Here is a 26,258-nt window from a genome sequence, read left to right on the forward strand (position 1 = left end):
TGACTCTTAACTTTTATAAAGAATATCTCTTTGGATTTGAGACTTTAGTCTTTGCAGCTTTACAGATCTTCTTTATGCACCAAGAGCTTGTAACACTCCAAAGAGAAAGGAAAATTTTAAATCGCATCATATGACCCTTTTAATGTGCCTGTGTGTGTAAATATGTAAATATGTACTGTGTATTATTATGTATATATAAATACACACACATACAGTATATTTTGAAATATATCTTTATATTCATATAATCTATATTATTTATAAATATATTTAATATATAAACAACATTTTTCTTAAATGTATATTTGCATGTGTGTGTATTTATATTTTTTTAGTTCAGGATCCCAGTATAACTGATTTTCAGCATCAACAAATGCTAAAATACAGAGATTAAAAAAAGCTGTTAGCTAAATGCAACATGCAACATGGCAAATCAAAAGATTTTCACCTATAGGTGCAAAAATGATAGCATTTTTTAACTTGGATTTGATTAACTAGCTGCGTAACAAGAACATGACCAATTTAAGTTTATAGGACAACTAAACTATCAATTTAAACAAAAATTTACCGTCAACTACAGACGATTCCGCCATGTTTCTCATTGACACGCCCCCAAATCGGAAACTCGGGGCTTAAAGAAAATTTTGAGTTTCCAACTCGTAATAACGACTTTGTGGTGGCGTTCATGTGCGTTCAACTCGTAAATACGATCTATCTGACATGACTTGAACGCACCATGTGTTACACATGGCATTAACATGTGACTTGTATCCAGATGTTGTCAACATACACATTGAAAAGACAAGTGTAAACGCGCTTCTGATTGGAATGTTGTCCAATCAGCGTGTCCTGCTTCAGAGGTAGTCGAGGACGAATTGTGATCGGATCTCAGTGTAATGTAAACGCAATCCAGCCAGGCCCGTAAACAGCTATGAGCCCACCGAGGTCCGGACCTCGGTAAATTTTTCATGTTCAAAAATAAAATTTGTTCTTTGAATGACTAATTTGCTGTTAAACTCCTCATATGAATGCCTGCATGACATATATAATTCAGTTTAGACAGTTTGCAAGAATGTTTAGCGTCCCTGTTATGAAAATGATCGCTGCAATGTTGTAACATCGGTCCCCTCAGAGAGAGTCATCTCAAAAACAGTACAAATAATCACAGAGAGGAGAAATCGCATCAGCACATCCAAGCTGAGGCATCTGATATTTCTGAATGCCAACCTGAACTAAAGACTAAAGTGTCTTAATGTTAAGACTTTCCTTTATTTATTTGTTTGCTGTGGTTTTGTGTTCAACTGTTCAATTGAAGTTTTATTAAAATGTTAAATATATACTATCTGTGTTTTTTTTTTTGTAACAAAAAAAATTCATGAAAATAAGGCTTTTATGAAAACACTGAATACTTTGCTTACCAAGACACAAACCATTCACAATTGCTAAATTGGGCTAAAATAGAAGGCTCCGAGTGATACTAAATAAAGAGCCATTTGGGAGCCATAAGAGCCGGCTCTTCTAAGGGAGCCGAGCCAAAAGAGCCGAACTTCCCATTACTATTGAGAGAGTTGTGAGTGAGGGCGCGGGCGCAACCAGATCCAGCTATTATAAGCGTTTTTGGACTTGTCTTTTCCACTTAATTTAACACTTTAGAAAGGTAATAAAACAGGAAGTTGCAGTTTAGAGTCAGCTATATCTTTATCTTATATTATTTGCAAAAGATTGGAAATAATTAAAGTTTTATTTTATTTATTTTTCGTTTTTTGTTTGTTTTAGTATCAGTATCTGGCAACACTGCATCGCCGGCACTTAAACTGAAACAATCAAAAAAGCCCATGGACAGGTTTTTGCTGACAGGATATGACATTCGGTAAGGGAAACTCAAAAATTATCATGATTTTAAAAGTTATTATCTGTCATAAACGTTATCAATGCTGTCAAAAACAGAAGCATTTAACACTAGTACACACAGATCTGTAGAACCAGTAGGTTACAGAATGAAATTAAATAAGCAAAAACTAGCCATGAAGAAGTCTATGCTATGTCATTCAGTATAGTTAAATTTTCACAAATCATGCTATAAACTTTCATAAGAGCACTAGACAAAGTTATTGTAGTTATGTATTGTTGCAATAAACAACTGATAAAATTATCCACCCTTAAATATAGTAAAGTATTAACAAATTTTGATGCAATAAATAGGGTATGATTTACAGTAAAAAATAATCATCCCTCCAAAACAGAGAAAACATCTTTCACAAACATCTACATGTCTTTCTCCTTTAAAGTGTTTATAGTGTATATAATTTTTGTAATTATATGTAACTATTATATTTTTATAATATAATAGTTGTATTTGTAGGGGTTATTATAACACAATTCGTTTTCTTGCATTTTGTGGTTGGCAAATATTCATTTTGGGCCCTGCTCATGGACAAGCATATGGTGGGTGAGTAATGTCCATAAGGTTAAAGGTTAAACAGCCATCTAACCACATGCACACTATAGCCAAGGGGTAACATCCCCCTCTGCTGTTAGAAGTCATAACACACTCCTTATGAAAGCTGATGGAGACGCTGGTGATGTTGGACCCTGGAGACCGACATGGATAAGATCATTGTGGTGTCCACTAGTGGCCAGCTAATGTTTGTGATGCAATCGGCCATGTCTGATTGAGCCATTCTCATGGAGGCTCCAGTGGACCCTTGAGGACCCCATGGTCTCTTCATATCGGGTGGCCTGAGGTTCGCCTGCTCTAAAACCCACTCCTCCAGATAACCATCTCCGTGCTCAGACCTCATTCCCACTATGGCCTTTATTAAACCATCCTGCCAGCTCTGCCCGCTGCGAAGAGAAACAGAAAGAGAGATTCTTAAAGAAGGCTAGCCAGCTATTAAACCATCCTGCCAGCTAAAGATGCAGATATGGCAGCACTGTGGGAGGATTAGCTGAGTGTCTCCTGTCGGTGACAAGACCTGATAACAGCCTGAGAGCTGTAATGTGCTCCGGCCTCACATGCAGGTGAGCTGTCAATCCATCATACTGACCTCCTGAAGAGATGAACACATCTGTTCCTGAAGTCAACTCTTCCCAAAGTTCAGCTTCATCCTAACAGTCTTTACATTTGGGAAATGCAGTGGCCTCAAAAAGTATTTGGATACTTGAGCTCCACTTAAAAATGTATGAAGGTTTTTCAAGTCTTACCAAGTGACTTTTGTTTTTAAGAAATAAACATTTTATTTAAACATTTTTGTGTTTCACAGAAGAAAGCAAGTCACACAGCTTTGGAACAACATGAAAATGAGAATGAGTAAACGTTTTAATACTTTTTCTTAAATAGTTTTTGGGCCCCGCTTTATCTAAGGGTGCTTTCACACTTGGTTCGCTTGCCTGGTCCAAACCCGAGTTCGATTGCTCCCCCCTCCCCCTGCCCCCGCTGGACTGCGTTCATATAATTTTATTTGAATCCGAACCGCGGTTCGTTTGCGTCATCAAGCCAGCAGCTGTTTACCCCGTTGCTTAGTAACGATTGCGCAGGAGAAGGCGGCAAATGCATAACATTGCTCTCTGCACTTTTATATATTTAAGTTTTTTCACCCTTTTTAAGCAGACTCAGGTACGGTTCGCGGGTGCGCACCCGAGTTCGGAAGACAGCGTTCACATCATCCAAATGAACCGAACTCTGACGTCAATCGATCCCACCAAAAGTGCTAGTGTGAAAGCACCCTAAGGTAGGGTGAGGGAGTGAGAGAGTGAGTAACAGACTGACAGAGAAGTGACAGGATAGAGTGATAGAGACCAGGCTGGGCAAGTCCGGCTGTGTGCAGTTGTGCTGCTGTGCTGAGGATAAATCACAGCCCATTTGTACTGAGAGACGTCTAACTAGCAGCGCTCCTATTAGCCTTCTGCTCCACCACCGTGACCCCGGTGCCATATTTCTTAGCCATACTGCCTCTGACAGATTACCACACACACACAAACACATAGAAATGCTGGGATATGTGGGACTGTGAGTTTTTTTGTGTGAAGGTGTGATATTGTAAGGTGTGCTGAACTGTGGTCACTCTGGGGCCTTCCGGTTTTTTTTTTGTATATATTCCATTATTAATTTTTTTAATAGTCCAATATTTTCCCATATTTGGGTAGTGCATGCACATTTCCTCTATTGCTCACTTCAATCTTTAAACACTAATATTAAATAACAGAGTTAAATGAATATGCATTTTTGTACTGTACATTATAATGCTGTGATGCCTAAATTTACTTATAGCAAAAGTATAGATTTTAGTGTTTTATATTTAATGTATTCACACAAAATACAAAAACACTACAGTTCAAATGGGTTGGTAAGATTTTTTTAAATGCTCACCAAGGCTTTATTTATTTGATCAAAAATACAGTAAGACAGTAGCATTGTGAAATATTTGTAAAATTTCAGTTAAATGTTTTCTATTTTTATGTAATTTATTCCTGTGATGGCAAAACTGAATTTTATTACTCCAGGTAATTCTCGGTAAAAAACGCGTCCTGGGCCCTATTTTTTTTAAATATAGGATGAATTTAATTCGTACTTGCTGAATATAATTATTAATTTAAGAAAAAATTGTGTTTTGCCTGTATTATGAGGAACAAATGCCTCTGCTTAAGCATACTAAATAAGTTTTAATTAAATTTGGAAGATACCATTATGTGGGGACTTGGATTAGGGAATAGAAAATATCATTAGCTCAGTAGTGCTTTTGTGTTCAGGGCTGCGGGATGACTTCTCTATGGTGATGAATGCAAACTTCTCAAATTATTTAGTGTGCTTAAACCCCACAGTTTTCTTACAATCTTCCATCCAATCAACAACTAATGGACAGAAGTACCCAGACTACATTTTTTGATAATCCATACAGCACTCAAATGTATTTTATTTCATTTACTCAAATGTACATGACAATACGGAAAAAAAGATCTGTTGCTACTTCCGTTACGTTGCAACTTAATGAAAGTTGCCAATTTGAGGTGACATGAGTGACAAAGAACTTTATGCAAATGAACACCATCTGATTGGTTATTTTAATGCTTTGCACATTTTGACTTTCATTGTACACATAAAAACTTGACAGTTGACGTTAGTACGAATGTTGGCCTCAGATGCTAATTAGACATCTATATTCACCCATGATATGAGGTTATGCAGGATTATAAAGTAGTTGATGTGGAGTGGGCAGGCGGTTTGTGTGAATGTGAGTTTTCTGTGTTTATGCATTAGACGTTATGTGTGTGTGCATGTGTAAGCGATGACAGGCAGGGGTGTTAACGCAGGCAGAAATGGGGGGGCTGTCGGTTATGACAGTTCCTGAGAGGCTGTATTCAGATGGACCTGCAGCCCTGCAGTCTAAATTCAATTAACTCCACTGGCTGCTGTTCTGTCACCATTAGTGGTAATTAGTTAAAACATCAGAGTATAAACAGTAAATTGGCTTTGGTAATTAATTCCCCCTCACAAGCATTTGAGAGCAGGAAGAAAGAGAGAACGTGAGAGGGGCACACCGACGGCGGTGTACTGATGAAAAGAAACCTGTAGAGGTTATTGGTGGCTTTGTGCTATCAATTATGGTTAGGCATTATTTAGGAAACAGTGCTCGTGTGTGTGTACAAGCCCACTAATGGACAGGCATAAAGTAGGCAGCACATGGCATCAGTTACAAGCCTGAGCACTCAGCGCGCAATATATGCCATCTGGCAAAGCGCGTCTCTTTTTAAAAATCTTTAGATATGACCTTTGCTAAATCAGGCTTTGTTGCATTTTTACACTAAATTAAATTATTTATTAAAAGCACTTTTTGAAGTTTTGTTACATTTCTTCAGGGCACACAAAATATTGTTTTACATTCACGCAACACATTTCGAATGCACATTGTGTGAGTTTTATAGCAGAACTAGCATTAGCTTTAGCATTCAGTGTACTTTGTGTGAGTTTTAAAGAAGAGCTAGCATTACTAGGTGTGAGTTTTTTAGTAGCACAAATAGCTTTAGCATTCAATACACTTGTGAAAGTTTTATAGTAATATTAACATTATCTTAAGCATTCAATGTATTTGAAATGTCTTTTAGAGTATAGACCCTTTTAGGGCCGACGTCACAATTACGTCACAGCGCTAGCTGGAGGCAAAACAAAGGGAAAACTGGAGGCGGCCAATTCAAACCAGCGCAGATTTGGCTACATAAGGAGCTTAAAATATCATCTTGTTGTGATAGTGGGTCGACGTAATACAACCTCAAATTAGAAATTTTATTGCATACCTGCTACCACTGCCAGACAAAAAAAACGACGACAGCTGTGGTTAAACGCGATAAAACGAGCAGACTGGACAGAAACGATCATCAAAAATGCTCATGTTTGCAGCTCACACTTCTTATCAGAAAAGGTTCAATAAAGTTTTGTCTTTTGTTGTTATTGGTGCGTCTAAAGATTTCTTATGCATCTCACGACTATGTCGTGTATGAAATAATGTCTGTGTGCATGTGTGTAAAACAACAAACTGACGATTTATATATAATCATTTGTAATTGTATATATATTGTTGTGATTAATTGTGGCTGGAATAATAATGTAGCTGTAAAACTAGTTGCCTGCTGAAATTGAAATGTATATAAATCTTCATGACTAGATAGACACGGTGAGTTTGTCTTTACTATACACGTTAGATGTGAGTCACTCAATCGGAGGGAATTCTGTCCAAGCATTGAGTGAGCGTGTACAGGTCGGCCGATCTGGTTTTGTCCGCTAAAGTTAACCTTTTCAAATGACAATTGCAGTCCCGGACAGTGAGGGACCTTACATATGCAGGTAAAATTTAATTTTTTTCCAGTCATTGTTAAAAAAACAAGCTAACAAACTTCATAGCTAGCGTTAGTGAAGTGGTCAGGGGAATCTTTCTGCCTCCACCTAAGCTCCGCCCACAGAAAAACATCACAATGTTTAGTAACAGAAAAAAGGTCTATTAGCATTAACATTAGCATTCAGTGTATTCTGGTTTTTTTTTTTTTGTAACAAAGGGAAAACTGGAGGCGGCCAATTCAAACCAGCGCAGATTTGGCTACATATTCTTACATATTTCTTACATATTCTGAGGGAATTCTGTCCAAGCATGGAGTGAGCGTGTACGGGTCGGCCGATCTGGTTTTGTCCGCTAAAGTTAACCTTTTCAAATGACAATTGCAGTCCCGGACAGTGAGTGACCTTACATATGCAGGTAAAATTTAATTTTTTTCCAGTCATTGTTAAAAAAACAAGCTAACAAACTTCATAGCTAGCGTTAGTGAAGTGGTCAGGGGAATCTTTCTGCCTCCACCTAAGCTCCGCCCACAGAAAAACATCACAATGTTTAGTAACAGAAAAAAGGTCTATTAGCATTAACATTAGCATTCAGTGTATTCTGGGTTTTTTTTGTTGTATTTTGTGAGTTTTATAGTGACATTAGTGGCGTTTGCTAATCAGTATAGATGCCACTAAGTTGTTTCCTGTCAGATTTTAAATAGACATTTATTAAATGTCTTTAAGATGTTAATGATTTACAATGCATGTACATCTTAAAGATGTTTATCAGGTGATTGTGCGCAACAAATGTTTTCCAGATGAAGTTCTCTTTAAAAGACATCTTGGAGACATCTGAGTTAAAAAAACAAGCTAACAAACTTCATAGCTAGCGTTAGTGAAGTGGTCAGGGGAATCTTTCTGCCTCCACCTAAGCTCCGCCCACAGAAAAACATCACAATGTTTAGTAACAGAAAAAAGGTCTATTAGCATTAACATTAGCATTCAGTGTATTCTGGTTTTTTTTTTTTTGTATTTTGTGAGTTTTATAGTGACATTAGTGGCGTTTGCTAATCAGTATAGATGCCACTAAGTTGTTTCCTGTCAGATTTTAAATAGACATTTATTAAATGTCTTTAAGATGTTAATGATTTACAATGCATGTACATCTTAAAGATGTTTATCAGGTGATTGTGCGCAACAAATGTTTTCCAGATGAAGTTCTCTTTAAAAGACATCTTGGAGACATCTGAGTATGCTGAGCACATAAGGACTGCTGAAATGACCCTTGACCTTTTGGCCAAAACATTTTGAGCAGGTTCCTGGTTCACCCTCATTCAGCTATGGGACACAAGTAGCACTGTATGTGTGTTAGCACTCTCACTGCAAATATAATTGGACGCTAGGCGTGTTGGTCATTGACGAATTACCCTCAGTGAAAAACTTTTGCCCACGTGTGCAAGGCCCAGCCGGGATGACGTCCTCAGGGACTCAACACTGCCCACTCAGCAAACATAGCCCACCTGTTCAGACAAACACATGATTTCATAGCGCTGCGCAAATCCATCCATATTTAAGCAGAGATGTGCCCTTTCCTGCCTCCTCTCAGTCACAAAGCCGGAGTTGTAATGGTTCTTACCCCTAGGGAGGAGCAAGGGGTGCTGGGACTGAGGCTTCTCGCCTTTTGTAAGGACTGTGTAGAGATAGAAAGAGAGAGAGCAAAAGAGAGGCAGGCAAGCTGGCAGATCTAACCCTGCAGTGTCACCCTCATTTCCTGGGTCAGCGCCTGGGTAATGGTCTATTAATTTGCTCCATTTTCCCCTGTGAGGCAAAACTCAATCTCCAGCCGTTTCACTCTGCTGTGCCATCCACAAGGTGATTGATTGAATAAACAGCTGTCACTACTGTGAGCTCTCACACCCACCGACACAAGTCTTATCCTGAACACCATACACTCGAACCAAACACACACACACTTACCACAGTAAGATGCCTTCTCAACACTATTCCCTCAAAGTAAACCCACACGCTCTCCAAAGCAAGCTGCAGTCACTCTTAAATGCGTGCACACCATCTAACCCACAAATACACCAAGGCTGTGCGGCGTTCAGAAATTAATTGAAAATGAATTTGAACTGAGGCAACAACCATTGCAATTTAAATGCAAGGAAGTTTGTCAAGACAAATTATGAATGTACACTACTGTACACAAAGTGTACAGTAAATGTTTTTGAAAGAAGTGCTCATGAAGGCTGCATTTGATAAAAAATACAGTAAAAAATAATAATGTGAAATATTATTACAATTTAAAACAGCTGTTTTCTATTTTAATATATTGTAAAATGTAATTTATTCCTCTGTTCGCAAAGCTGAATTTTTAGGAGCCATTACGTCAGTCTAAAGTGTCACACAAACCTTCAGAAATCAATGTAATATGCTGATTTGGTGCTCAAACAACATTTCTTATTGTTATTAATAATGTTGAAAACAAGTTGTTCTGCTTAATATTTTTGTGGAAACTGTGATACATGCACAACCCTGCCATTTACAGACTAACAAAACAATTTCCCATCATGCCCTTTAAAAAGTCCTCAAAGTTGTTTGTGTGTTCAGATAATCAAGTCTCCTCCCCTCTGATGAGCATAGTTATGAATCTGGCCCTAATATCTTTAGCGCGTTTCCACATGACTAGCAGCGCGTCTTTGCACGCCCCGCACATATGCTAATAATACGCATCAAACCGGCATCATCTTTAGCCAAACACTCCTCCCCACTGAGAGAGAATGACAGAGTGATACCGACACCAAACCACTCCCCTCGTCCCACTCCTCTCTCAGGTGCTGATTGCATTTGCCTTTTTAAATGTGACACCCTGAGTGTGTGTGTGTGTGTGTGTGTGATCGGGTAGCGTGAGGAGCTGCTGTTTAACAGCACAATGCATCACTGTCAGCGGTGATCGGCCTCCGTGCGCTGTTAGCACAGATGCCAACACCGACGCTCGTCAGGTCCCAAACTGAAGATGACCTCGTTCCATTTCATCAGACGTCCTCTCGAATGAGGCGCGATGCCTCATTCCCTTCTTCTCTCATCCTATCCCCTCTTTTTTTTCACCTAACCCTGAGTAATCAGCCTAGGAACTGTCCAGCCTGCTTAGGGTTTCCTCTGTTCACTTACAATAAAGTAAATAAGCAGACACACACACACACAGATAGTCTGGGCTGGTCCCATTATCAGTCTAATTCCCCTCCTTTTGCGTATAAAGCACATATTTCCCATTATGGAGATGACTTGTAGCGGCTCACCTTGTTCTGATTTAGGGAGGAGGGGAGGCGAAAAAATGAAGGCTGACAGGCTCGCTGGATTTATTTGATTGCGCATACAAGGCAGTGTCATTTTCGAAGATGCAGAGTATAAAGAGATGCGTGTGTGTGTGGCCTTAAGGCAAGGAGAAGAAAAGAGAAGCATTAAAGGGAGGGGAAAAAAGGCCCTGAGTCAAATCAAATTCCTCTTATCGGGCATTATTAGACGACGTTATCAGACAGCGTAATGTGGTTACATTCGGTAAGAGGCTGAGAGATTTAACTGTTTACTGATGTTGGCGTGCTTAAGGGCAAGAGGAGAGAGAATGAGGCAGGCGTAAACACTTGATGCATACTGGAAAAACCTGTTTAACGCCGTGCTGGTATGAAATGGAGAAAAAAGAATTAATCAAGGCGGATGATGATAGGATAGGTTTTGGGGGGTGGTAGGGACCTACGATGGTCATGGTCAAAGTGAGCAACTAATTTAATCAGTGAAAGCTCTAAATTTCGTGACCAGTACACTCTTAAAAATAAAGGTTCCAAAAGGGGGTTTTCACAGTGATGCCATAGAAGAACCAGTTTTGGTTCTACCTTTCAGTGAACAGTTTTAAAGGAACCATTTTTCTTAGTGTGAAGAACTAATAATCTAAAGAAACTTTTTACACTGTAAATAACCTTTTGTGGAATAAAAAAGGATCCAGGGTTGGTAAAGGTTCTTTGTGGACCATTGATGCCAATAAAGAAACTTTATTTTCAAGAGTGTAGTAAAACCAAAACTTATGCTCAACCCTTTGTGGTCTTACATTTCATATTTCTTATTTCAGAGGTCTTCTTCTATTCAAATGTTATTTTCCTGCTGAAAAAAAAAAATCTTTAGACCAGCTTAAATGGGTGGTCTTAACTGTTTTTCTGACAGTACTGGCTCAAGCTGGACACTGCTGCAGGTAGAATGCTGGATGACAAGCAAAACCACTATAAAAGTGCCCAAAATGTAGTATATTCTAGTTATCAGGAATAGTGTTGACCAATCAAAAGCTTAGCTGGTCACCCGTTAAACTTGCTTAGCTGGAGATAGGCCAAAACCATTGCAGTCGAAACTAAAAATATGCATTCATTCCTCTAGATCAAAGAATAACAACTTTAAAAAATTGTACTTTAGACCATATTTTGGTTTTGACCACCCTGTTTGACTAGAATAGCTAAGACTGTGCTTTTTACTTTAGTAAGGCTGGTTAAAACCATTGCTAGCTGAACCATCCTAGCTGGTCTAAGGCGTTTTGTTGATCCAGCGGAGTGGTTAAAAATGCATTTGTTCCTCTAATCAAAAAATAATAACTTAAAAAGTAAAACATCTTTTACTTTCGTTCCCATTCAGCGTGGATGGTGCACCTGTGGGTGCATTGATCAGCTTTACAAGAGGCAGCACGGTTTGTTAGTGAATTTCGGCATTCCCAGGTGAGCCTGGCAGGTTATGTGAAGGGCAATCCTTTACCATCTCCATCTTGAGCTCAGCATGGGCACACTGTAAGCAAAAAGAGATTTCAAAAGGCACATGCTCTCTGCCTGTGCCCATTAGTGGCAGCTTTGTTCTCTCGCCAGTACCTTACATGCTCTCTGTTTTGTTCACCAAGCACACACTCACACACGTGGCACACACACCTACACTCAGAAACTTACTCCTGACTCCGAGCAAACCAGACGAAGACCATTAAACCCACCGAACGAGTGAATTTACTGCAATTATGAGAGTAATGTTTAAAAGGTCAAGGTGGGACTTGCCCAAACAGTGATGTATGTGGTGTTACTACCATTATAAATCTTTAAAAGATGCCTGCTTACGTTATATGTCAGTTTTCTATCTAAACGTTTCACAGTATCTGCCGCGCCGGGTTTTATGGACACAGATATGTAAGCATGGAGGGTTTTATTCTGCATTTGGAAGCAGTTAAATAAATAGGCGCATGCTGTTTGAGTTATGCTGCGTGAGGCTAAATGAGAGGAGAGACAGACAGCTAACAGCCCCAGCCGGAGCTGCTGGTGGCAGGCTGCCAGCTACCAGGGGAGCTCGCGTTTGAGGCGGCTTCTGTGGAGCTCTTTTTCTGTCTTTTTTTTACACAGCGGCTTGTAAAACAACATACAAAGAGTGTCAGAGGCAGCTAGAAGCAAACACTACACTGCCGCACAGATAGTGGCCAAGTTAGCTTGAATCTGCCTTCTCCAAGGCAGCAAATTTTGACGTTATTAAGATATTAGCATGCGCTAACTCAGCCGTCCAGTGTGTAATTGTGCCATCAGTGGGGTTAGCGAGAGGTTACCTTTGATGAAAGTGCTTTTAATAATTAGGGAACGTCTAACGCTGAGAGAGGCCGCTGGCTCTGGCCCTCATTAGCTGTGCTATCAGAATAGAGGTCCGGGTGAGTGTATGTACTGTGATAAAGGTGTGCTATGGCTAAAAGAGGGGGAAAAGAGGGGATTTTTGAAAGCAGAGAGAGAGAGAGATAGCAAGAGGGAGCCATCCATCTTGGCAAATTAGAGAAGATCAGGCCAGCACTCAGTCAGAGCTGTCACAGACATCGCTCTCTTTCCCTCTTTCTCTCACAGCATGGCATTTAGGTGAGAAATCTCAGCACTAAAAAGTTCTGTCAGTCCTATTTCCTTGTTATTGCCCCTCTCTGCGCGCTGGTCTCGCCGGCCCTTCAGATTAAATGGAGTCCCCACCTTTCTCCACGCAGGGGTCCAGCACAGGGGGGCATCCCACATTAATCATCTTTAACGCGCTGACAAGCAGCATGCGCCAAACCCCCTCCATGCCTCAGGATTTATCTCTGTCTTCTGCTAGCCATCACTCACTCCCTTAGAGAGAGAAAGAGAGGGAACAGAGAGATGGAGGAAAGAATAAGAAATGGACAAGAGGAATGGGACACTTTAGAGACCACATGAGGTCTGGTGCAGGGTGCACCAGATTTTAGAAAAGAGAGATGACTATTGTGACACTGAATTAATAAAATGTGTTTTCTACCATTTTACTAAAGAAATTAGATATTTGAAAATAGTTATTAGTAAAATAAGTATTACAAAAACTACTAAAAATCATACAAAAGTATTATATTTAATAAAATAAGTAATATTTTTTAAAAATTAAATAAGAAATTTATAAAATAAGTAATATTTTAAAATATTTTTCATTTATAAATCATCAGAGCCATCTGGGAAACATTTAAAATATATTTTATATCTTTAGAATATCATGTAGAAAATGTATTTACTAAAAACAAAAATTCAGCATTTTGCCAAAGTATTTGGATTATTATATATGTAGTAGATATAGATTGATATAGATAGACAGACCGATAGATAGGTAAACATATAGATATATAGACTGTATATAATAATTTTATAATACTTTTACAAATTTTTATATTTATCTATTTATTTATCCATTAAGTCTTTGTCTTTATTTCTTTATATATAAATTATAGATTTTTCTAGTAAAGTAAAGATCATGTTCCATGAAGGTGTTTTGTAAATTTCCTACTGTAAATATATAAAAACTTTATTTTTGATTAGTAATATGCATTGCTATAAACTTCATTTGGACAACTTTTCTCAGTATTTAGATTTTTTTGCACATTCAGATTCCAGATTTTCAAATTGTTGTATCTCGGCCAAATATTGTCCTATCCTAACAAACCATACATCAATGGAAAGCTTATTTATTCAGCTTAAATAAATAAATATATATATATATACAGTATAAGGCATACAAAGAATATACAAATGTTGTAAGAAATATACAGAGTACAGCAAATAATTTAAAGATGATTGGAAATGTACAAAAGTATAACAAATAATGAGTTTGTGAGGGTTTGTCCAAGGTTGGAGGACTGTGTTTGTGTCCCTCCAGCCCTAACAGGGAAGACATGATTAATCACTGGCTGTCTCTATTAGTCAATCCTCTCTGGGGACGATGTGGACACCTACACCACACTGCATGCACACATAATGGGGCGGTCTATAGGAAAAACATTAGGCCTCCACACTAACACACACACAGATGTATGCGAAGCTTTGACATGGCCTCAGGTATTTGCAAGCCCATGTCCACTCACAAACACACACCCTTTCACTATATAGGCGTTCATCAGTCTGTGCTGACAGACAGATGATTTAGTTATTTTGTGTGAATCCTCTCCGTTAATATCAAAGCTGCCAAATGACCAGCTCTCTGTTTGTGAGTATGTGTGTGTGTGTTTTCAGGGAGACAAGTGACAGGGAGGTGGTTTAGGTCCCGACAAGCGCTTGACCAAACCATCATGACTCCATTACTGAGCCCATTGATTGTGTACGGATGAATTAAAGAGCCAGTTTCAAGAGGCACACACTAATTTTCTCTTCACACACGGACAGAGGGGCACACATACAAACAATAGCATGGTCTGTTAACATATTCCATCATGCACACATAACAGAGTCAGAGTAACACTCTGTCAGTAAACCATCTGACATGTCAACAGACAAAAAAAGGAAAGAAATGAATTAAATACACAAGAAAATACAGTTGACAATTTACAATAGCACTCATGTTCCTGTGTGTTTAAATAGTACATTTTAGATTTTACATATTAACCATGTGTAAACATACAGTATGAGTAAAAACTTAAAGAATAAACAGAGCTAAATGATAATGACACTGTGTGAACAGACTATGTCATTCCTACACAAACTCATATGTCAGGTTGTGTGATTTCATGTTGCAAATGGCCACGTAAGAGAAAGAGTTGGATTGAAGATTTATCTGCTTTAGAATGGGTCTGGACCTCTCTTTGTTTACTCTTGCAGACGGTGATTGCTTTGGCACGACTCAAATTATCTTGTCAGGGCAATAAAGCTGACCGCTGCTGAAGAGAGGAGCAGAGAGAGGGAGAAAGGGAGATGTGGGGATGATGGGTATAACAAATGACAAAAAAAGAATATATTCACGAAAGAAACCTTACAAAAAGTACATTCGTTTTATATAAAATCAATATTTACAACAAAAAAAAAATCTAAAAAATATTACCAAAAATCAGCATTTAACCAAAGATGTAAGAAATTCTAAAATATTTACTAAAAATTCATAAATTAATATTTAAAAATATATATATTTGCCTTTAAATTTCTAAATTTCTCTTTTATTTATTTATGTATTTATGTAGTATATTATTATTTATATTATTAGTAGTAAATAATATATACTGTATAATAATATATAATACACACACATATATAATACACATACATATATATCAAGAAAGAAAGAAAGAAAGAAAGAAAGAGACAGAAATAGGTGAGAGGAGATAAGACAGGGGAGAGCACGGAAAACAAATAAAGGGCCAGAAAATGAGAAATAGATGTGCAGGATGTTGCTGGACAGAGACTGGGAGGGAGGGGAGAGAGGGGCGAGCGAGAAAAGGGCGGTGAGAGAAACAGAGACACACAGAATTGTAATCGATTACCTATTTTTCAAAGTCACTTAAAGTGTCCAGAGTGTGGGGCCGTTAAGTAGTGGTGCTGGAGAATAGGGGATGGTATGCGTAGGCACGCAGGACTGGGGAGAGGAGAGGAAAGGGAGGAGGTGGAGAGATGTATGGGGGTGGGAGGGGGAGTTTTGGGGATGCTAACACTGACCCTTGCTAGCTCCTCACTGATGAATCTGTGCTCTTGCAGGAAATAGTTCTGACAGGCCAATATGTGAGCAGAGGATATGTGCCCCCGGAGGGACTTTGCTGCATGTATGCGCGCGTGTGTGTCAGCGTAACATGTGTTTGCGCGCATGTTTGTCTGCGTGAATGTGTGCATAGACTCGACCGTTAGCGATCATCACCTTCTCAAACGGCGCACACATCATGTCAAGACAATCACAACAGTGCCCTCTGAAGTCAAGGGCTTTATGTAGAGAGAAGAATCAGGATTACATCCCCACTGTTTGTGTGTATGTGTGTGTTTGTACATCTGTTTGCAACCTGCCCTCAAGTTACCTCATCATCTTGAGAAAAGATGCTCACTAACCCCTACTGCAACAGATCAATAGCTGCCTCCCAGACATTACAACTGAACTGCAAAACACCAGACATTCGTTACACACGTACACTCTTTGATAATTGGACACTGCTGTTTCTCTGTGTGAAATGGAAGGAGATTTTACATCTTTATGTCTGTTAACTTAAGCCCATTAAATAAAATGTGATCAGTGAAAATAGTGGTAATCGTAAATGATTTAGTATGTGCTTATCTCCAAGGTGTGATTTCCTCACTTCCTGTTTGTGTATATATTTGCGCTTTTAGTTAGGTAAGCACACTCACCATGTGACTTACAGCTGTAGTCTGTCGGTAACAGTGAGTTCATCCAGGATATCCTGTTTGAGGGAGGATCTATTGTCCCAGAGGGCTAAAAATAGTCGCTTTGATTGGCTAGTTCCAGATCTGAGAGATTGAGAGATATAAGAGTGAAACAGGAAGTGTTTTTTCTCTCGTTTACAGAGCTCCACGTTAGAGAATTCACATGCTAAAGATGTATTAGTTACTCACAGGCAGCCATGACAGACTCACCCACCCACACGGATGGACTTTTGTAAAAAAAATAAATATAGCCATGTGTTCAGATGTGAACGCACGTACGCATACCTACTTGTTTATGATAAAATGTCTGTTTGTGTTTGTGTGGATATCCTATAAAAAGCCTCACGAGGATTCAAAATCATCAGTGTATATGTATTTGTTGAAACTGCCTAGTTGTTTAATTCACTGTGCATTTCACATTAACTGAGAATAACTGTACTTTATATTACATCATCTGATGTAATGTTGTCCGTTGGTGAGTTGCTAAGTGTATATAAAGTGTGTGTGCGAAATACAGTTGAAGTGTCACAAGCTCAGTGGCGTAACTGTCTGTGCGGAGCTGTGGATCTAGTTTAATGAGGGAACAGGAGACAGGAGGCCAAGGATGACGGATTCTTCTTCAGCAGAAATCTTAGCCACTTAATCCACACAGTCCAGAGAGAGAGGAAAATACTTTGAGCACTCATCTGACCCATGCTCATCTCCAAATTTACAATATAAAAACTGGGCCAACACTTCTAGGGCATTCTTACGTGGTCTCTCCAAAAATGTAATCTTCTTTTAAATTATGCTTTGGGGATTTTGTCTCTTTGTAACAGTTGTAGTTAACAATAACAACACTGACTCTGACCAACAATGGAAACCTCATCTTCTCTTGTTCTATCTTTCTGTTTTTCTCTCAGGTAAGAAGAAGGTGTCACTCTATGACAGTCAGGCTCCCATCTGCCCCATCTGTCAGGTGCTGCTGCGTCCTGGAGAACTTCAGGAGCACATGGAACAGGAGATGGAGAGGCTCACCCACATGCACATCAGGTAGACTCACACATCTATACCCGCCGTCTTCTGACAGCTCCATCAGTTCTTGTCACTGTTTCCCAAACAAATGAAGCACATTGGCTGCTCTCCCTCACATAAATGTTTGGTCTAAAAATTAGCAGTGAAGACACCTGCTACTGGTGTAATGCTCCAGTGATAACAAAGTGCAGCAGCAGAACAGGTGCTTTTCCACCCTATCATCCATCAGCCCACATGCGCTTAGGCCTTTCATGTGGCCAGGTTAAGCATGGTGGATGATCACAGAGATCCAGCACAGTATCCGTCATTCATCCACTGCCTGAGGCTTTCAGACAGGCCAAGGAAGCCTGGAGAAAACAGCCCAGAACGCTACTGCTGGTACATCAACTTGACCCGGTTAAATCGCTGTGTTCTTATACAGCGTCCGCCCAAACCAGGCAGGAAGTTTCACCCTGTGAGCTTGAAGGTACATTAGCCATAACAAGAAACAATACCGTTTGAATCTATAGGTCACAGACATGTCATAAAGCCCAAGCTGCGCATTGTGCTACATACCCCCCCTTTTTGTTTTAATAGATTATGCTGCTCTGCTTCAAACAGGGACACAGGGAGGAAGAGAGAGGGAGATATTAATTCTCAGCAGGATGTCTTTCCAGCACGAGTGTTATCCATCACACGGCGGTGAGGAGTTATCTTTTAATAATTAATAAAGGGCAGTGGGCCGCCCTCCCCTGCGGGCAGCGGCTGTGGACACTGACATGGCTCTGGGCCTCTGTCGCCCCTTGCCTGTTTGATAGTGGTGGTTATTTAAGGAAATTGCATCGTTGCTCCAGGTCTGTCAGGGTTGGATGCCGCTCGGCATTACATGCCCGTGATTTAGCCTTTCCTGCACTCCTTTTAACCCCTGCTTATAGCCGAGAGAGTTATTTTCCCAGGCTATAGGCAGTCCAATCTCTTAATACAGATTTAGGTTATAGAGAAAGAAAGAGATGGGCTGAAAGGCTGTTTGCAATTGAATATAGAGATTTAGATGCCTTTAAGTGAGTAAAATGAGAGTAATACTTCACTGATTTCATAATGTTAGCCATAACCAGACTCAAGTATTTTATCTGCACAGAATTTTCATTTTTTGGGTGAACTATCCCTTTAATTGATAACTATGTTGAGCATCATTTTGTACCAATTAGATTACACTGTGGGTGGGGCTACCCAGCTTGAAAATAAAATAAAAATAAGTGATCAAAACAATTAATAAAAACACTTTATCACTCGCTTTATCATCTGGTTCGAACATGGTGTTAGTCATGGTTTAGTAGTATTTCAAAAGTTCTTGATATCTTTCTTGTTAATCTGCAGTACAATTAAAATGATTCCATTTTAGTTAATCTACATCAACATTTGCATCCACAATACTGAACTAGATTTAGGCATTCCTGAAGTACACAGCAGTCACTGTATTGCTTCATCGATGCTCAGTGTGGAACTCTGGGTAACTGCTGCCGTCTTCCTTCCCTGTATACTTCCTCCCAGGCGGGGCTCCGCTCAACACACGCTAGCACACACAGATCATTGGAAGTGACATGGCGAATTTGTGGCAATTTGTAGTAAATCTCCCTTTAATGATAGCGTTTCATTCTGCACCAAATGAGACTTGAGTGCATGTAAAATGGGGAAAGCTATTTAAGATGTAGCATTAGGCAGATGTCTGAGTGGATGCGGGTGAGTGTGTGTGAGATTGGAACCCGCCGCCGTACTCCCCTCTCTCTCCCTCCCCTGTGGCCGCATCGCATGCCCCCTCCCCTGACTCGTCCTCCACTCTTCATGTATGGAAATGGAAATCCATCATGCCCTTTACCCGTCTGCCTGCACTGAGGGCCACAGCAATCTACATATTCCCCCACCCTTTCCCAGCCTCTCCACGTAATCAATTTGCCTCCAGCGGAGCGAGGGAGATCCGGGTGGCAAACGACACGAAAAGCAATCTTTATCTCCAGCTTACAACCCCCCAACTGTCGACTGGCATTTATTCAATTTTCACCAGCTCCCTCACGCTCGCTATCTCTCCCTCTTCTCAGTCTAGCTGAATTTGGCTGCGAAAGGGGAAAGGGAAAGCTCGGTTTGTCCGGAGTGTGGAGTTTGTGGGATTTTGAAGTCAGCCGCATGTAGTGAATCGTTTTAAACTGAGAATTTCAGAATGATGAAAACAGTTTGACTGGTGAAGGTTTAGAGTTCATGTTGTATGAATCTATCACTATGATATATTATATATAAGGGAGATATTAATACCGTGTCCCAACCAGACATGACACGATACAATATCATCATCTTGTTGCCTTTTCCCTCAAAAATTACCTTTCATCTATCTGTTTTTTTCATTTACCGTTACATTAGAGCAGGAGGTTCACACTGTTTTTTTTTTTGGAAAATGTGAGAGGAAAGTGTAAGGAAAGTTTAAACATTTTTTGACCCTGTATTTATTGTGAAAATGACTATACAATTATTTTAAATTATTATTGATGATTTTACATTATTATTTTATTATTAATATTATAATATTTTAAATATATATATTTTAATATTTCCTTGTTTCCCTTTTTTTTGTGCAGCCAGTGATTTCATTTTTAATATCACACTTTTCACACAATTTCCTCAAAATGATCATTATATTTTTTTGGGTCCTTGGCATCAATATATTTTTAAACCCTCTTGTAATTTGAGTAACATCTCAAATTAGCGAATCTCACTGAGTTTTTGCCTTATTTGATTACACAGTATCTTGCCTAAAGTTTAACAAGTACAACACTTACATGCTTCCGTTTAAAATGCCAATATTTTCACTGCAATAAGCGGTCATGATTTATGTATTATAGTCTGTGCACTATAGTCCTAAATTAACTTGTTCTCTGTATTACATAATGTCCCTCAGGTCCTATAGTTCAGCTCCTGTGTGGCATTTCTATACTAGTAAAGAGTGTTTTTCTGTCATTGACCTTGCCTGCTTGTCCCACCACTGGGAAAAGAGCATTTTGAGATACTAGGATGTCCAATGAGTGCAGAGGGGGCATTTAGAATGCTTCGGGGTATGAAGTGTATCTTAGTGTTGTTGTTTTTTTTTTGACATGAGGAGATGTGTGAGGTCACAGAGATTCGCTGTGCCACGTTGGGCGGATTTATGATGCCGAGGAGTCCGTTTATTATCTCGCAAACAGCGCGCTGCCACCGATGGGGCAATTTATCCCCTCTCAAGGCCTGGTTCCTGATTTGTGTGGTCTCTTTCTTCTCTTCTGTCTCATCTTTTCTCTCTGTCCCCTTCTCTTTCTTTCCTCCCCTTGCTGTCAGATCAATCATACCTACTACAGAAAAGGCGGGCTTGAGGCTTATTACCTGAGTGGAGGGGCGGGGCAATGCTCCAAACCCCGCCTCCACCTGTCATTCATTACATCTGAGCCTCTTTAGCCAGTCCACATACTGTACTGTAACTTCATCAGTCACTGCAGGAGCTAAATGAACACAAACATGATCCGTGTTCTCTTTCACTCTTCGCTCTGTTTCATTCGTCCAGTGACAAGTGCGACATTAGGGTACAGGCTAATTCAGTTTCAGTTCAACCATCTCTCTGGGTGTGAATGCATGATTTAAAATGAACATGACAAGGGTAACGTTACCCCTGTCGTTGTTTCTCAGGTCATCATCGCGCAGCTTCATAAACACCCAGCAGTGACCTATCTATGGGGTTCTAAACAAGAGATTCAGCTAGAGCGACAGACAAGGAAACAGGCAGACGGCGAAAAAAGCAAGAGACAAAAAAAGAAAGAGATGGCAGGAAAGATATTAATGTTTCAGAGAGGAATCTGATTTGATATGTCTTTCCCTATTGTCGGCGGATGCTTTAGCCGCCCCGTTTAATAATTCCTGCCTTCCAATCAGTCATCCTCAATCCACAATGTCCACAAGGCAAAGATTCAATGTACAACCCACCCGCCAGACTCAAGAAAGAGTCGCCCCCACCCTTTTTTTCCTCTCTCTGCCATTCTCCGCCTCTTTAATACAATGTTTACAAGCCAGTGCATTGTCCTCAACATATTTCAAAGTCCTAAGTGCCCAAGGCGTTTCACTGACAAATCAAATAACCGCAAAATCATTTATTTCCTTCTGCCTTAGTCTAACTGCGGGAGGGTCGCGGTGGGGGGGATCAGGTCTGGATGGAAGCATCCATGAGAATGATTACTTCAATAAAAAAATTATAACCCAAATCTGCTTAGCAGTCGTACTTTTGGACAGTAATTGTTTCAAATACAGCATGACCCAGGGCTGCCTGGATTGAGTGGCGTAGAGGATGGGTTTGAAACTGCTTTCGATTTTTTCCTCCCCATTTTCCATCTCCAGATGATTAAAAGTGTGATTTGTGTGGCTTTGTTCTCTTTTGTCTTGGCTGTCCTCTTGAAGGCCTGCTCAGGTCCTAAGTTAGGCCAACAAGGGAGTGCTCAATGTGACTGAGCTAAAGTGAGTGTTGATGGAGGAGACGCGTGTAGTCCAGCTCCTTAGGGGACAGAAGTTGCATCTCTCCGAAATGACAGATTGCAGTTTCTTTTCAGTCAAAAGGTGATGGGTTTATAGTCAGTGCTGTGACACATGATCAAAATAGATCAGCCATCATGACAACAAGTAGCTCTTGCACATCAAATTCCATTGAAATTAACATCAGCGCATGTCAGCTGTGAACTTGTCCTCTTGAATGGCCATTTTGAGTTGGTTCCAGTCTCATTGATTACATGCAAGTTCATAACCAACTAGACATCGAGATATCGACCTCGATATTCGATGCCGAATAAAGAGTGGTCGATATGTGGGTTTTTTGATGGCAGATTCCTAAATTTGGTTTCCTCAGTCTTGATTACATTTATTGGTTATAACCATCTCTCACAGTGTCTGTTTTTCCCTACAGCAAGAACCCATCACACAAGGACATCAATGCAGCTCCAGGCACACCGAAGGTAAGATGGCCACCACCACGGAGCCATTTTAAATCATTATGTTCACTGATAGGCTCAGCCACAATTAATGGCAATTAGTTCTGTTTCATTGACAAAAATGTAAAAAGAGTCTCTCGTTTTGTGAGAGTGGTCACAAAACGTCTGGCTTTATTTCCTGCAGTAATTTACTTAGAGCTTTCACTGTGTCCTGACTGCTCATTCAAAAGACCTGGACATGGAAAATGATACCAATGTTTTTCAGTGTCATTGTCTTAAAAGGAGGAAGAAGCCAAGTGTATTTCCCCAATTAAATTCGCATCCACATCAATTGAATTATGTAGTGCAGTCACCATAAGATTCACTAGAGAGTTTTGATGTGCTATAAACATTTGTATTACATTCCAAGCATGGATGTTAAAGGGATAGTTGAGCCAAAATGATAATTCCGTCATAATTTCCTCACCCTTATTTTGAATATTTTGAAAATTTCATCGAATGGACAAAAACAGTTGAAACATTCTTTAAAATATCCATAAAATAAAGAAAGTTATACAGGTGAGGGTGAGTAAATGATGACAGAATTGTAATTTTTGGATGAACTTCTGCCTTCAAGCCATGATTTTGAAGGAAGAACGAATTACAGGCTGATGTGACATTGTCAGTGGAAAGTATTGCAACACATCAAGCATTTATCTTTCAGTTTATGGATTTTATGATGCCATGAACCTTTGCAAATGCCAGAAATACCCACCTCACATTCACTGAAGACATTCTACAGTCTGCCTGAAATGTATATTTGTACTTTATCTCAGAAAAATGCATATTTCTTTGTGAAGAAATGAACAAGAATGGTGATAATAATAAACCACCCTCATATGATGATCCCTCATCCAGAGGGCAAACCCTTTGGCTCTGACCTGCAGTTGGAGAGAAACTGAAAGTATGGAAAGAGCATGAGAGCCAGAAGACACAGGAGCGGGTTAGAGAACAGGCCGTGTGAGGCGTGACTGAGCATTCTATAGCTCACACTTAGTATTCCGTAGGAGTGTGTGGAAAATGAAGAGGCTAGATGGGACGGTGGTGGGGGTCCATGATTCTCCTTTAAAAGGCGGTGAGCAGCAGATCAGTCCCAGCTCGCTAGTTCTAAAGGGGATTAACCTCGGGCCGAGTTGGCCCGTCTTCACCCCTCTCTCAAGCCGCCATTGCCATAGCGACTCCATGCCAGTCTTTGCGGCTCTTAATCCAACAGGGCGAAGGCCAACAGTGGTAGGCGGCACAGTTACCATGCTAACATCTGCAGCACTGCTACTGCTTGAGCTACACGTCAGTATGCAACTTATACAAAGACAGGAATACAATTTCAGGTATTTCAAAGGAATTTGGGCTTTTTAAAAGGAATTTAAACATCTGCCAAATGATCAAATGTAAAGGTGATTTTCAAGGCATGCTGCGTAAAGGAAATTGTAATCATTATAATATAAAAGTATTATGTGATATTTATTAAACATAAATCTTTTATCAAAGATTGTACAATAAATTAGGGGTCAGTAAGATAAAAAAAAAATAAACTATTATTTTTATTCAGCAAGGATGCATTAAATTGATCAAAAGTGACACTTTTGAACTCTCTATCCATCAAATAATCCTGAAAAAATGCATTATGGTTTCCATAAAAATATTAAGCAGTACAACTGTTTTAAATGGATTATTAGGAAAATATTAGGATGATTTATAAGATTCATGTGGCACTGAAGACTGGAGTAATGAGTGCTGAAAATTCAGTTTTGCCATCAGAGGAATACAACAGAATTAATTATTAAACGGAAAACGGTTATTTAACATTTTATTTAAGTGTACACAACTTTACTGTTTTTGCTGTATTTTTGATCAATTAAATGCAAACTTGTTGAGTGTAAGAGAGTCTTTTAAAAACATTTAAAAAATCTTACTTATCCCAGACTTGTGAACAGTATGTATAACATGTGCCATTATATTACATTATTTAAAAAAAAATTTCATTATAACATATTCTTCAAGTCAGATTACCTGGTGCTAAACTTGCTGTTCATGTGTTATTTTGGGACTGTTATCATTTCTCATTGGACAATGAAACCGTTAAACATTCCACTCACTAGATACAGTAGACCTGTGTAAACACTTAGCGCTCATACTCGCTCTCTGGCACACAGCGTATTCCCTGAGCTCCAAAGGTTTTGAGATCACAAATAAATTGTTTCCTGACCTTGCGATTCAAAAGCATAAGGAGCCATGCATAATGTCTAATTTACTGTCCCCATAGAGAGAGACTTTCATCCATTTTTCACATATTAATATTAGATTATAGTTGTCAGCCGCTAAAGCAGCAACCCCTCCTCTCACTCTGATTAATCAGAGCAGATTGTAAATACAAATATTTTATAGCCGCCTCATAAAAGCAGGACGGAGATCAAGACTCTCGGGAAAGTAAGCAGTATTTCCCCTACCCCCGTTCCTCAGTCATTTGAGAAATTAAGTCAATTAGGTTTTCAGAAGGACAGGCCTGTTACATTTTCCAGAGCACGGCGATACGTTTATAGGAGATCAAAGTGTCCTGTCATGCCGTCTGGTGTCCTGCTTTCTCTCTGTCGAAACCTCCATTACTCTAAACACTGATGTCCTGTCAACACACATAGTTTGAAGCTGAAATGGCAGTTAATGGTTATCTGTCAACAATTGTTCACATCAGTCATATTGTTTCAACACACCGGGTTTGGAGTTCTTGTGCTACACCATCAGTTCTGTGGATGACACATTTGTCTAGCGAATGGCTGCTCACCTTTTTCTCTCATTTTTTTTGTTTCTCTCTCTCTCGCTAGTCTCTCCTGTTGTCAGTGCACATCAAACGTGAGGGCGAGTCTCCAGTTGTGTCCCCGCTCTCCTCTGATGAAGCTCACCATTCTGACAGATACCAGGTGAGACGGGAAACCTCAGACAGAGGGAATCTGTCACAGGTGCAGAGTGACAGACTGTGCAGTTCTGACACTCTGAGCACAACTCCACACACAAACCGAAACTCTCCACTCTGATGCAGCCCTTCATTTCACTGGGTTTTAGCTTGTTGAGGGTGTCTCAATATGTGGGAGTTTCAAATTGAAGGGAAATCCGGGCACAAAATGTCAAAGTTGTTGCTTTACCTGAGACGTAATGAAACGTGATGACTTATAAATAACCATTACAAAAAAAAACTTATTTACCACCAGAATACTTACTGCAGGTATATTGTTACTACATTAAAATTGTAGTAACTTGCTATTTATTAGCACCAAAAAACAAAATGCAGCTAAAATGGTAAAAACATTTATAAGGTTTTTGAAGGACAACCCATATGATTTAGTTTTGGTTTTACAGTTCAAATCAACAATAACTGAATACAGTAATTTTTACACAAATTAAGTTACTATAAAGGAAACATCAATTCACATTTATAAATTAAACTAAAGGACTCCTTGAAACCTAAATACCTCCTAAAAGTCTCCTTGAAAATGTTTTATCCAGAATGTTTTAAAATAACAGAATGGAATGATGTATACAGTGGGTACGGAAAGTATTCAGACCCCCTTAAATTTTTCACTCTTTGTTATATTGCAGCCATTTGCTAAAATCATTTAAGTTCATTTTTTTTCCTCATTAATGTACACACAGCACCCCATATTGACAGAAAAACACAGAATTGTTGACATTTTTGCAGATTTATTAAAAAAGAAAAACTGAAATATCACATGGTCCTAAATATTCAGACCCTTTGCT

The 26,258-nt window shown here is 39.4% G+C and overlaps 1 protein-coding gene across 1 annotated transcript in view; it reads left to right on the forward strand.

Moving 5' to 3' along the window:
* The window catches only part of LOC107599891 (E3 ubiquitin-protein ligase RNF220-like), a 137,012-nt gene that overhangs the window by 76,188 nt on the left and 34,566 nt on the right, over window positions 1-26,258 (forward strand). The window contains exons 3-5 of the mRNA XM_016291609.1: window positions 17,388-17,517; window positions 22,445-22,493; window positions 25,328-25,423. Coding sequence (XP_016147095.1) covers window positions 17,388-17,517; window positions 22,445-22,493; window positions 25,328-25,423 — 275 coding nt within the window. The remainder of the gene's footprint in view (window positions 1-17,387; window positions 17,518-22,444; window positions 22,494-25,327; window positions 25,424-26,258) is intronic.

This window comes from Sinocyclocheilus grahami, unplaced genomic scaffold (genome assembly GCF_001515645.1).
Source record: "Sinocyclocheilus grahami isolate Dianchi unplaced genomic scaffold, SAMN03320097.WGS_v1.1 scaffold274.1, whole genome shotgun sequence".
NCBI classification, from domain to species: Eukaryota; Metazoa; Chordata; class Actinopteri; order Cypriniformes; family Cyprinidae; genus Sinocyclocheilus; species Sinocyclocheilus grahami.